Below are 14213 nucleotides of genomic sequence, written 5' to 3'. Positions count from 1 at the left end.
AGGGAGGCGATAACAGTTAACGCTCCACTACCACTTCTGCACTTGGCAGCGGTAGCTGCAGTTGCTGATACAGTTGCCCGTGAGCATCAGTTGTGCTGGCAAATTTGCAACGCTAGGAACTTGCTTGATGCCTCTAAGCTCATGTACCAAGGCCCATTCATCGTCCTCAAATGGAAATATTTTTCAGTTCAGTTGTTACCAACTGATTTTTCAGTTGCTACCAACCTGGACAAGGAACTGGAAGCAAGTGTGTTTGAGCGGGGAAGAAAAAAATTAAAAATCAGTGATGCGCGATATTAATAATCTGATGTTCATATTTTCAGAAAAGCAAGACAAACCCCCAACATTTATTGCAACACAAGCCATGGTTTATTTATCATTTTAAGACTTCATGTATAGTTTCCTAGGTAATCTGGCAAGAAGCCAGGTCCTTCTGAGTACCACTGAGTACTTTTTATTCCCAGATAACTGAGCTTGTTCAGACCTTGGAAGCATTTATTTAGCATTTTACACGTTCAGGTTCTTATTAATGACCATTTTAAATAGTTTTAAATTCTGTGATGTAAAGCTTTATAGCTTTTTCTTATCTGAACTGCAGTTTCTGTTTTTTCTAGAAATATGGAAAAGGACAGCCAGCCAGGGCTTGACAATCTTGCATAATGCATAAATATTTACATGCCAGCTTTCACTAGAATGCTGACACTTCTGATATGCTATCATTTCCATCAGGCACATAAATGAGGTGGTGAAGATAGAGCTTAGTCTTTCTTCTTTTTATGCACCTTCTCTGTCTTGCCATTTGAAGTACATGGTTGAACAAATGCCAGATTAGCCATTAACTAAACTTAGTGTACTGGCTAGACACCCGCTTATGTCCTGTTCTGTAAAATGCTGTCTGCCAGCTGAGAACACATTAAAAGAAGAGGATTTGCTTTACTCCAGACTAGCTGACAGTTGTACTTGAACATCAAGAAGGAAAAATCAGTGTTTTGCCTAAAACCAAACCAGATCCTTCTGTTCTATATTCTGTACTAAGACTGCAGCTTCCAAATGCGAAATGGGTAATTCTTCTTTTGACATGCAGACTTCAGGTTGGTTGTTTACATCACGCTGCCAGCATCCATGGGAACTGGTGACAGACTATGAAAACAATTGTGCAAATAGCAAGGGAACAAAGTGGGTTTAGTGCAGTTCTCAGTTTCACTGAGGCAGCAAAACAAAAGGGTTTTTTAATTTGAGATTATAATTAAGTGTGTTACTTTGAGTTCATTTGTGATAATACAAATCTATTCAAAGTAACTTTCTGAGAGAGAAAATTTTCTAACTTGTAAAGCTTTCAGAACAAACTATTACATTTCCTTTAATTTTATGTAAGTTGTGAAATACAAAAGCGGCAGGTGGTAGTAATAGTATTGAAATAACACTGCAAGGTTGCGTTGGTTTATCCATTTCCATAAACACGTTTGTTCATCTCCCATATGAAGCCTTTGGGAGGTGGGGTAAGTATGAGAGTTATGAGATAAGAAGTTGTCCATTGCATGACCCCTACAAGGATTTCAGATGTTGTTGTGCCAGCCTGCTTCGCCATGGGGTGTATGATACTGGCTATTAAAGATTTTAGTGTATATAAAGAGTGGTGTAGAATTAATCTGGTGGGTTTTTTTTATTCCCCCTCCAGATTCATCATCCCCATCTCCCTCTCTCTTTCCGTGTTTATTTGTAAAAATCATTGGATGATAAATTTGTCTAACAGGCACTGATTTGGAGTTTTTTTGTAGATGTTGACACTCTTGGTTCTTTCACTAGCCATTTGCTTTCCATTATTACAGACATGTCCACTGATTAATGTAGTCCTGCTGCCACTCATTATTCCCCATTTCCTGGGCTGTAATGTGATGTGAGGTCATGTAGCTCCCCTAGGTGCTCTCTCTGTAGCTGGAGTGTATCATCAGTAGCAGAAAATTTGCACCTTTCATTTGCAGTTTTCATTATGGTGTATACATTTTGCCTTAGAGACCCAAGATTCACCTCAGTGAACAGAATAAAATGTTTATCTTCCCTATTGCTAAAGGCAAGTTGTTAAAGTGTGCATTGATTCAACATTAAAACAGGCTGACTGCTCAAAGAGATATTCCTTGATTAAAAAGGCTAGAACTTTTCATGAGGAAACATTTTGTACTACATCAATAAAGATTTCAAAATGGCATTTGGAAAGAATACATGCAGAACTTTTTATGTTCAATTTTTGCTACAAATGGTACAGCTGTAATTTAAGCCTTCTGGATTTTGAGTGCTGCCAAGCCAGCGGATAAGGTTTTTTCCTTGCGTGTTCTTCTTTCAGCTCCACTGATAGACACTGAATTTTTTTCATTGCCTGCGTGAGATAGGGAAACTTGCTCTGGTTGGTTCCTTGTGGCTCAGAATGAGAAGACAGATCTTCCCTCAGTTTCTTCATTGGATGACTGTGAATTCCGAAGCTATGGCAGCAAGGTCTGACCTTTCCTTTAGCAGCCTGCATGGCCAGCCGTTGGAGGGCTTTGCTCGTCCCGAGCAAAGCCTGCCGGCGCGCTTCTGTTGTAAAACTAGTGTTGTACTGCATCGAAAACAGCTTCCTCTCTGTGTGCCTGTCTTGAAAAAATATAGCAATCCTAGAGCAGACAATTTCTTAGTTTGCTTAACTTTTAGGGCATTCTTCATTCATCATAGAAGAGTCCATTTTTTTGTATATTTTTGTATATTTTTGGAAAAAAAAGGTCTGTTTTTTTGCAGCCTCAGTAGGGCTTTTAAAATGCTTCTCATTGTCTACAAGGATGCTCAACAGACTGTACTGGATTGGAGGGTGTGAAGTTTAAGCAAATTTTACTGTACGCATGGAAAATATTACGGAAAAACTAGGCGTGATTGTCAGTGAAATAGATGTAGAAAAATATTGTTGACTTAGGTCATCTCAGAGAAGTAAACATCTGATCAGATGTTTTCTTCTCTGCCATGGCCATGCTTCCAGTTAGCACACAATGAGACTGAGGAATGGCCTTTGAAAAGCTGTTTTTCTATGCTTCAAGTTACATGGTTTCCATTCCTTCCAGTTAGACTTCTGGGTGCTATGATCTTATGAAAAATTAGACTCTGTGGACTCAGGTGCTGCATTTGTTGTAAAAAAATTGAATAATTACCAGCAAAGCATCCAACTCATAAAATGGTTGGATCATTAAATGTTGTGGTGATAAAGAGTTTTTTGCCTTCAGGAACAACAGCACATTTACTATGTGGGAAGTGCAAGACTGATGAACCCTTAACCCATTTACTTGCTTTTTAAGAGCCTGAGTTTTGTAAATGATGTGGAAGGGAAGAGGGCTGCTGTCACTTAGCAACCCTATCTTGTTTGGGAACAAAATGTTTTGCTGTTGGAATCCGTGCAGTGCTGCTACAAAGCATTCCTGCCTGGTAGGAGCCGGGGCAGCTCTGTTCTGGAGAGGTTTGGTGCAATACAAGTTGAGTGTTCCTGACGCTGCATTTGTGAGATGTATTCATGCCGGTGTTTGTGACAACTGAGATTTTTGTTGTCTACCTCATTGTTTGTCTGTTGTGACCATTAGCCAAGTAAACATTTCCAAATGGCTTCAATAAAGCAAAATTATGTTTTATGTTAATGGCACAAAATAATTTCCGCCCGCCTTAAATGATGTGTGATACTGCACTTTTCAATATTCTAGTATCAGTCATGTAAAAACCTTCTGAGAGGTTACATTAGCATCCCTAGAGGAAAAGAAACCAAATGCTTCCATGTCGGAAGATTTCCTGACTTATTGCTTTTGAATGATGATGGCATTTGGTAATGTAGCTCTTAATGAATGATAGCGTGATGAGTGTAATTAGAATACATCTTTCTTTTTTAAACACTCTGTTTTTGCTGAGATTAAAAATACCATCAAGAAATCATACTTCTTGAATGCAAAATGAAATTCACTCTGTTCCTCATCAACCTGCTAGTGTGTCAGGAAGTTTCCAGAAGGCAAGCTGGGTCCATGTTTCCAGCATGAAGTTGGGAATGACTTCGGTTGTTCTACATAGAATCCTGGAATGGTTTGGGTTGGAAGGGACCTTTGAGACCATCTAGTCCCAACCCCCCTGCCATGGGCAGGGACACCTTCCACCAGATCTGGTTGCTCCAAGCCCCATCCAGCCTGGCCTTGAACATGCCTTTGGTTGAACATGCCTTTCCATATACATATACAAGTCTTTTGTCAGTAAGTCTTTTTATTGCTAGTCTGCGACAAGCGGAGAATTATGCTGACATTCATGGTTTGAAAACTGGCTATTTTAACCACTGTACATTCAACTGGGAAACTGCAAAAGCATCATCTTCATGTCAAATAGGCAGCCAGTAACACAAGAAAGAAGGTTACTTACTATTTTCTTGCAACCATACAAAAGGCCAAAATGACAAACCGTATTACGAGTAGTTCTGATGACAGGAGTAATGAGGATAATCCATCACAGTCACCAGGAAAGTCCCCTGTCCTAGAAGCTGCTAACTTGTCTGTGAAAATTACTTCAAGCAATAAGAATAAAATCACCTGATGCTTCTCCAGTCCTGAATTTATTGCTGTCAGGTTCAAGTGGTGCTGTTGGTTTTTGTGATGTGGACACAGGACTAAAGTAACACAGGAACACTTATTCTGTAGTTCATTGCAGTATACGTGTTTAATTACCCTGGGCTACAACTGGCTGGGTGCTTCCAACATGAATTTTGGAAGTGCCCCTTGTTCTCTGTTACGATCCTGGAATCTCTCACACTGACATGCCGATATTGGCCTTTGATGCTCATGTCCATTCAGGTCTGTTACAAAGTGGTGACAGACCTGTCGCTCAGGGCTGGAGATACAGCTGGTTCTTTGGATTTGAGACACCCTGAGCTTTTCCAGGATTCCCAAATGTAGTGTACCTGTATGACTTGCTGTGAGCCAGCATGCTGGCTGAAAGCTGAACTGACTTCTTGGGTGCAGAGGGGAGCAGCAGAGTCCCACCTTTGTCCTGGCTATCAGCCCATGCGTTCTACATTGGGAGCTCTTACCAGGGATATTCTGGCTATTTAAAAGATGAGTGACGAAAGGCTAAACACTAAGATGTGAAATGTCACTGCCTTTCCTGAAGTACACAAGATTATTGCTGACCTCTAGAGATGAGTCTGATAATTTCTGCAAGGACATGTAGGTCTGAATCAGCGCACACCTGTTTTGCTTTCCATACACCCATTCTGATTTATTCTGACTGAGAGAAGACAGCTTGCAGGAACTTTGGTGTATACATTTTGTACAGTTGTAGGTGGGGGGATGGCTGGTGTGTATCAAATTCAATGGAAAGGTTCCCATTGACTCCAGGGAGCTTTAAATTATGCCCTGACCCCACAAGCACTTTGATGTAGGCTTTAGCTCACTGGTTCAAGTTCACTGAAATCACTGGAACTGTTCAAGAAGGTGAAGTTAAGCATGTACAACATCTACAGGCTTTGGACTGTAAAAAACTCTGGTTTTCTCCTTTTTTCTGTTTTCCTCCCTGCATGTACATATACACATAGATGTTCTTCCCTCGACGTGAAAAACCTAACTTTTGCTGAGTATATGTCTTTCTCGGTTAAAATAGAGGATGCTAATTTATGCATAGCTAGTAGATCAATTAGATCTCAGCAGAAAGCATCACACTCTCTGTGTAAGGAGCAGTGTGTGATGTGCTGGGTGGTTTTGGTGTTCAGTCCCCTCCCCGCAGCGCAGCCCACAGGGTCTGCTGTGCCCCGTGAAACGTGCCGGCCGTTCCGCAGCCCATGGCCCCGCCAGTTGTCGGGACCGTCCACATTCCAGGTGCCTTTGGAAGGTCTTTTCCTCTGGATCAGTGTTGGGTTTAACTTGTTTAAAATGTCCATTCTAATGTAGTGCAGCTTGAAAACAGATTAAATGAAGAAGACATTTTGCTTTCCAATTATTAGGTGTAAACATGACTTTTTATTTTTGTCTGTAGTAATAGCTGTTGTTGTAATATGCTCAACTATCTTGAAATTTTCAGTTACTATAAAAAAATTACACTTGCACTGATGGGGTTTGTTTTACTGATTTGGTTTTGTACTATTATTTTTCAGGCAATTTAGCTTGACTGGTCCACTTAAATTAGTTGAAATTTGAATGTTATTTCATGCCAGTTCCCTGTGAGCTTCCATTGAGTTTCTGGGTACGGTTCAGTAACACTGTGTTTATTTTCTGTGTTACTCAGCTTTAACTCTTAAAAAATTTGCATCCACAACCCATTTTAGACAGATAAGGGCTAATGAGTCTAGCTAGTAGCACCTTAAGAAATTACCGCCTCTCAAACATCCACTGTTTCTGTGCCAAAGACTGCTTCCACAGCAATGACACCAATAGAAGCATATGCATTATGATACATAGGTTTACACCACGGAGTAAAGTCTACATACCTTCTTCTGCAGTCCAAAATGAGCCACCCCACTAAAGCAGTTCAGGCAAGGGCAGATAGTTCCCTTCTGATCCTACCCACCATCAGGCAGTTGTTACAAAAAGCAGGAAAAAATAATATTTTGGATGGCTGCAAGAGTTAACTGAGAAAGCCTGGTTTGCTTTTCTTCTGCTCCTCCCCTCTCTTCATTTGGTGGTGTAATGTTGTGTCAAGCAGGTGTCATTAAGCAACAGCAAAACAGCTCGCTGTTAGTGAGGTGTCTGGTGCGTTTAATTTGTCTCACCCTCCCCTGTTTCTGGTCAGAATCCAGAGCTGCTAATTTCCTTAGATGACTGAAAACAAATTAGTAGGTGACATGCGTAAGACTAGCAGGCAACTTCTGAGAATTTATGGATTTTTGCTATCTTTGCATGCTGGAGGTTACCGAAGCTGTCTCAGGTTTGCTTTGGATGGTGCCGTCTTTGAAGGTGCCTGTAAAGACTTGGCCTGTTTAATTTTTATTTTAGTGGTAATAAGGCTGGTTTGATGTTACTAGATGAAAGTCAGTCAGGAAAACTTGAATAAAAACCAAATAGAGGCTACTAAAAAAATTACTTATGGAGCCATCTGGTCAGGTAACCATGTAATATTTCTAGTTATTTGTCATTCTATGGATTATTACAACACAGTCACTTGTCCTTTTTGAAGCTGTGTCAATGCAGTATTGTGCACTGGCGTAATAAAGTTGTCTTATCTTGCTACTTAAATATCAAAACAAAAGCGAGGTGTTTCATCAGGAGGCTTCAGTTATTGACATTGCTGGTGTTGAAGGCTTTTACTGGTGTTGAAGGTGATGAGAGAATTCTTTTGAAACGTTAGTATTAGTGAGGGAGACATACAGGTCTGTAGCATATAGCTGCACATAAAGGAGCTGCTAATGATAGTAAGATTGCAAATACTTTTGATACAGAGAGAAACTGTTGCTCTCAGCTTGTTTGCATTAGATTTAGAGTCTGATGAGCTTGTGTGGGAGGCATACATCCTGTCACTCCCGTGGGCTTTTTTTTTTTCTCTTTATTTTCATTCAGACCTTAGCACAAGTATACAAGTCATCTTGGCAGGGGGGGCATTGGTCCACTGAATAGTCAGGTGGATCTTCAAAGGGAAACTGGAAGACAAATGACAAAGCTTAGAGAGCATGTGCATCGGTCTTCCAGGTTGTCATGAAAGGATGCTGCTAGCAGCTATAACTACAGTGAGTTTTGCTTACTCCTCTCCAATGTGGGACAAGATCCTTTTCCTCCTGTCTGCTGGTCTGCCTCTGTGTAGGAAAAATTAATTGCTAAATGTCAAACAAATCCTAATTGTGCCACCTTACACAGGGGTCTTTGGGAAGGGGGATGATGTTATGGAAGTGACCAGTAGGTCTACCTCATCTTTCTTGCTGCTTTTCTGTGGATGCAAAGGCAGCTGCACAGCAGGACCAACTGGCATGGCATGGCTGGTCCATAGGTAAAATGCTTCTTGGGGAACAGTTTGTGGGTTGGTGACGTATGGTATTTTGTTGGGACAGGATTTTATAGACAAGTACATACTAAATGTTAGAATGTCGGAGAACCTGGAACTGCTGCAACAGTATAGCTGTTGCTGTATTAATTACATCTAGCTCATTCCGGTTGTTTTGGGTATGGTCAAATGAATTAACCCAGTGTAATACATTCAAATCTCACCAACATATTTTTAATGTAGAATAAAAGTGCATTACGGGGTATTAGTACAAGAGGAGTGTTTTCTGTCCGTGTAGACAAACCTCAAATTGGCATACTTACTGCCCAGTGATGATGTAATTGTGATTTTGATGTCTGTCACGTTTCAGAATTGCGTGGAGCATTCTGATTAAAAATGCCTCATAATGCTGCTGCTTTTCCTTTCACCAGAGGCCAGCAGAAACCGTAGATGAAGAAGAAAATGCAGAAGAGGAAAACGACAGGGGAGAGGAGGCATATAAAGGAGAGGAAGAATATCCAGTAGTGAATGGAAAGGAAAGTGGGGAAACTGTTACAGGAAGAAGTGAAGTAGAAAACAAGAAGAAACTGAATGAGAGTTATGAAGATGAAGCAGAAGAAACAGAGAATGTTGATGAAGCAGAGGAAGAAGAACTTACCCATTTAAATGGCAAGAAAAACGAAGAAAATGGTGAGGGAATGGAGCACCTCAACTACCAAGGTGATCTTCAGCCTGAAGCAGAAATAAAAGAAGAGGATTCTAACAGTCGGAAACAGGTGAGTGTTCATTCTTTCAGTTTGTTGTTCTTAAGCTATAGTTCCTCATTCATCTCAGCCTTACGCTTCTCAGCTAGTCCCTAAGTAGCTCACTCCTGATAAGGTCCCGAGAGCATTTACAAGAACGTCAGTTTGTGGAAAAGCTGTTTTCCATCTGTACAGATCAGTTAGATCAGTAATTACACTATGCCCTCCAACTGAGAAAGCAGCTGTTTCTCGCTATTTGATGGATCTGCATTTCCTGCTTTCCTGAGTATCATAGAATCATGGGATGGTTTGCGTTGGAAGGGACCTTAAAGATCATCTATTTATGAACCCCCTGCCCTGGGCAGGACACCTTCCACCAGACCAGCCTGCTCCAAGCCCCATCCCACCTGGCCTGGGACACTGCCAGGGTTGGGGCATCCACAGCTGCTCTGGGCAGCCTGTGCAGGTGCCTCACCACCCTGTAGTAAAGAATTCCTTCCTTGTGTCTAACCTAAACCTGCCCTCTTTCAGTTTGAAGTCTTTCTCCCTTGTCCTATCACTACAGGCCCTTGCAAAAGGTCCCTCTCCGGCTTTCATTTCATTATGCTGAATTTCATTTCCGTATGCTGAATTTTGAAAAAAAAATAAAATACAAAAAATTCTTGCAATTTCCAGAAAAGCATAATCATTGTATATTTTTGCATTACCTTGTCCTTTAGGACAAAGCAAAAGGGTGTGTTCATGAAACCACAGTGCCTCACTATTTTGATGCGTTGACTTTCATGGAAGTTGCATTTCACAAAGGGCTCTTGCCATGGCTTTGTGGGACTTTCATCTCCTTTTCTTAGAAATTGGAAAAGACAGTGGAAATGGATAAGATCCCCAAAGCACGGCGCTTAAATTAACCAGTTTAAAAGCAAATATCCTATTAATTTAGGAGACATGGTAACATGCTGTTAGCTTAGTTGGAGGCATGCAGGCCAGAAAGATAAAGGGGACCATGCTGACTGTTCAGGTGAACTGACCAGAGAACAGAATGTGGGAAACAAAATGTTTGTTTAATGGGGAGAATCCAGATCTCGGAAGAGTGGGGCTCTTAAGCGTCAGAGGTAGGACACCTTGCTGCGTGTTCCCTGCCTGCAGGCTGCTGGAGAACAGTCTCTGTTCTGTTTCCACTGATGCTGGGAATGGTTTCTTGCATCTTACAACTTGGCTTTCTCCTCTTTCTGTATGACACACGAGAACATTTTTTCAGTTAAGAGAGCTGAGTAATGTGACGTTTTCTTGGGCCCTGAATTTATTCTATGCTGGATATATTGATTTTTAAAATTTATTTTTAGAAAAGCTGAAGTTATTTATGGAAGCGGAGAAAGTGAGTGAGCGTTCACTTTAAATGAATGTGGGTTGTGGGTGGGTGGATGTTTGATGAAAGAACTGGGGGGAACCTCTGATCTGTGTACTTTGTCCTCTGGAAGGTATATAAGTATAAGGTAAATAACAATGTTAATGTGATCACTCACAGAAAACATTTTTTCATGTGAAGAATACCTTGTGGAAGTTTTAGTATGAAGTGCTAACATTGTATTGAATTGAAGTGAAATCTTTGTTACCCAAACCAGTCAACAGTACCTGTCCTTTTTCTCTAGGTGGATTCCCGTCCTGAAAAAACATCCACAAATCCAAGGGTGACTATCACCAGCCCACAGGAAAGTGAAAAAAATGATCAGAGTAGTGACTATGCTGCAGTCGCATAGATAGAACAAATGTAGTGAGCAGAAAATGAAAGATTATAATACTTTAAATATAAAGCGTGTTATTTTTTGTGATTGATAATTTACAATGGGAAGGTAGGTTCAGTACCCACATACTGAGTCTTGAGGTGATAATGGCATATGGACTGATATAGAAAAGAAACATTAATAGTTTTCAGAGGAACAGAGAATTATTTTTACAAGGTAAGATTTTACAAAGTAATATTTTCCAGTAGAATTTGAGGGGGGAAATACAAGAGTACTGTATAATAGCACTAGAAATGAACGAGCTATTCTGTGGTATAAGGTGGTTAGCAGAATAACCACAAAAATTACATTATTCCAGAAAAAGGTAAAAAAAACCCACCCAAATTCAATGTCAGAACTTCTTTGCAGCTTTGTTCAGAAAAGAAAAAATGTTTTACTTTTAATGAGGATATATGCAATTTTTCCTTTAATATTCCACATGATATATATGATTTCCAGACATAACATGAAGATATAATTAAAATATGTTCCTCACTTAATGGACTTATGCCCACAAAAAATGGTGCACTATAATGAGGTGTCACTCTTAATGTTACTAAATAGTGGATTTTCAATATATTAATTAGAATGGTTAGTTTGTGCATTCACAAGTAGCACTTACCGGGCACTATGAAGGTGTGTAGGCAGCCTGCAATCCTGCAGCTTGGTCCCATTTCCAGCAGGGAGCTGTGCTGATTGTCCTGCACCGATTCCCCAAGCAGTGGATTGTTATCAGAGTGGAGAAAAGATAATGGAAGATTATGCAGCAGATGAGTTTCAAAAGTTGACTTTGGATAGATTTGTGGTTCAGTCTATGTGAAATCTAATTTATTAATGAAAAAAAGTGAATAGGCCTAGATTCAGACTGAAATTGCCATGAAACCATTGCTGTCAATGGAGCCATTTTAATAAGAAACACATTAGGATGAGCCTACCAGTTTTCTGTAAAAGTCAGCAACAAATGCTGCATTTATGAACCCTTTGCGTAGCCGTAATGGCTGGAAGTGTCACCATCTCTTTGAGCAAGCTGGCTCCTAGTAGGCTGTGCATTGGTATATAAGGCATTGATCCACAGTGTTAGTTCTCTTAATGACACCAACTCCATTGTTATATATCCCTGTTAGTAAAGCGAATAATTTGTTGTTCATAGTAATACATCCCTGAGCATCATGTCTTTAATTATACAAAAGAAATAGTGTGTTTCTTTATCATTAATGCTGGAAAGTTATTACTATGAGAAACTAAATGTCATTTTCATTGATTTCATGCCATTAAGACAAAAATTACATTTATGAACAAATTGAACTTGAAAGACTGTTTGAGGAATGTGAAGAACCACTTGTCATGACTGAAACTCATGCAAACATCTTCACTTTTTCTACTATTAAATACATTTTCCAATGGAGTAGCAATACATAGAGATCCTTCAGCGTGTTTCTGAGCATTGGCAATGTAAGTATAAACCCCAGAATGTTAAAAGCTGTATGAACAGGATTAGAACAGTTTGCCCTGCAGCATCTCTGAATTGTCTGAGTTGTGTCCTCTGTGGGACTGTCTGACAAAGAGCTGAGGGATTATTACATTTGTGATCTGTTCAAAATAAGCTCCTAACTTAGCCAAGCTCTTTAGCAAGTATGTGTGCTTCCTTTATTTGATACAGCAATTAAGCCTATGCTCAAATATCTTTGTTTTAAGCCCATGCTCAAATATCTTTGATTTCACTGAGATTTAAGAAAATATTTAAAGTTAAGCAGAAGTAAAAAAAAAAGCCAACCAGCCCTCCACCCCAGCCCACAAAAACCCCCACAGCAGAATGAATAAAATAACTACGTGCTGGTGAGGAAGACCAGCACACAGAAATCCTCTAGGTACTTTTAGAGTTAATCCTGCACTGGAATAATACCTGCAGCAGCATCAAAAGCCCTCAAACAATGCTTAACCAGCCAGAGGAGGCAGCTCTGTCTCCTGGGGCACTCAGGGGAATTTACCTGCAGACCCCGCTGTGCAAAGCTGGCCAAGGGAAATGCTAAGGCTGCGTCTCTGCTCCCCCAAAGCTGGGTAGCTCGTACACTCACCGGTAAGGGTGGGTTTAAACACCTTGCTGGATCAAAACAAATTATGCTAATCTGGTGTCGACATTACTGGGAGTGGGCTCTTCACTGAAAGGTGATAGAGTACCAAAGAGAGGGCTCTGCCTGCCGGCATCTTAGTGCAGATTAAGACTGAACAACCTCTGAGATGTCCTTCGTCCTCAAAAGTGTGAGGTTGAATCGACATCCAAAAATATCTGATGGAGATAGTTAATGTGGAGAACCTCTGCCTCAAAACATTGTACCTAGAAATGAAATTTAGAAGAAAATGAAGGATTTGTGCCGTGATACTTTTCTCCTTTTGGTTTCTATTTATATAGCTTCTGTCCACCAACGGTTTCTGTTGTTTCTTCCCTTTTCCCCAAACGTTCGGTGTCTTCCATGCTTAAAAGACTTACAGGTATCAATAAGAGTACTTTAAAAGTTTAAACTAAATTCTAGGGAAGTTTAATATGATCATTTTCTTTCATGGGAACATGAAACCTGTCTGAGTGCTATTCAGTTTTTAAAATGCTCTGTTTTCTTGTAAGAAAGACAGGATATGTTTCTTCAGAATGGCAAATCAGCCTTTTTGGAAACAGAGATATAACCATTTTATCATTCACCTTACAACACGGACAGCATGGCTTTTGTGTCAGGTTCTTTTATATAGAGAAATTAGTTTATGCGTAACAAATAATTCTGATGTTAAAGTAGAAATTAAACAAGAAACATACAGGTGGTCTCACTAATAGTTTTTCTGTCTGGGTTTGCTGTGTGTGATGGCTTAACTCTGTTTTATATGAGAAATACATTATTTCCTTAAGCTTATGTAATGTTATTTTATTAAGCTTATACGCAACAGTTCTGAGGCTTTTATTAAGACTTGTTTGCTTGTTTTGGTTTTGTTTTTAAAAACAATTTGCTATTAAAGTAAACTATCATACAGGTATCCCTGTGTTTTGTCTCTTATCAAGGCCTGTTTGATGTTAAGTCTATTTTTGGGTGACTGGCTTTATAAACCTGGTGATTTTGCAGCTGATAGGTTTCTCCCATAACTAGGACTTAAAAAAAAAAATTGTATTTTTTTCCTCTGACAATTTAGCTGTTACATAGTTATAAACCATAAGAATAACAGCACAGTTAAACTGGCCACTGGTTTTCACTGTCATCATTCAGGTTAGGGCTGGGTTATCGGTGTGCATGTACTGTTCAACTGATACTCAGCAAACAACGTGAGTTTTATCTGTTCACTTGCAATACTTGAGAAAACTCCCCAAACTTCTAGATGTCTCCCTGCTGAAATTCCTTATTTCAGCAAAGCATTAAAGCATATGCTTAAATCCCATAGGACTGCAGTTTTCATTAAATTTTGTCTAATGCTTTGATGCTTGGACATATCAGAGCCAAAATAAAGTTAGTTTCCAGAAATAAATGGGTGAAAATAAGGTAAATATAATCCCTGCTCCCTCCCATCTAAAGTAAAGCAAAATAAACCTGCTTGCAGAAGAAAATCATAGGAAGTATTCCGATTACTTGAAAATACAGGGAAAGGATTGTTGCTTGGATATTTTGACTGATTATCCCAAAGGTACATTAAATAACCATGAGACATTAAATATGAGTGCAAAATGAAGTATCTTGAGGAAGGGGGAATTTGTTAAGTAGAAGCA

The 14213-nt window shown here is 39.7% G+C and overlaps 1 protein-coding gene across 2 annotated transcripts in view; it reads left to right on the top strand.

Moving 5' to 3' along the window:
- The window catches only part of DCDC2 (doublecortin domain containing 2), a 68368-nt gene extending 54876 nt beyond the window's left edge, over positions 1 to 13492 (top strand). For both annotated transcript variants that reach the window (XM_037380514.1, XM_037380515.1), the window contains exons 9-10: positions 8382 to 8726; positions 10340 to 13492. In XM_037380514.1, the coding sequence (XP_037236411.1) occupies positions 8382 to 8726; positions 10340 to 10447 (453 nt within the window). In that variant the 3' untranslated portion in view covers positions 10448 to 13492. The remainder of the gene's footprint in view (positions 1 to 8381; positions 8727 to 10339) is intronic.
- The last annotated feature ends 721 nt before the right edge of the window (positions 13493 to 14213 follow it).

Source organism: Falco rusticolus, chromosome 3 (genome assembly GCF_015220075.1).
Source record: "Falco rusticolus isolate bFalRus1 chromosome 3, bFalRus1.pri, whole genome shotgun sequence".
NCBI classification, from domain to species: domain Eukaryota; kingdom Metazoa; phylum Chordata; class Aves; order Falconiformes; family Falconidae; genus Falco; species Falco rusticolus.
This window is presented reverse-complemented; position numbering and strand designations above follow the sequence as displayed.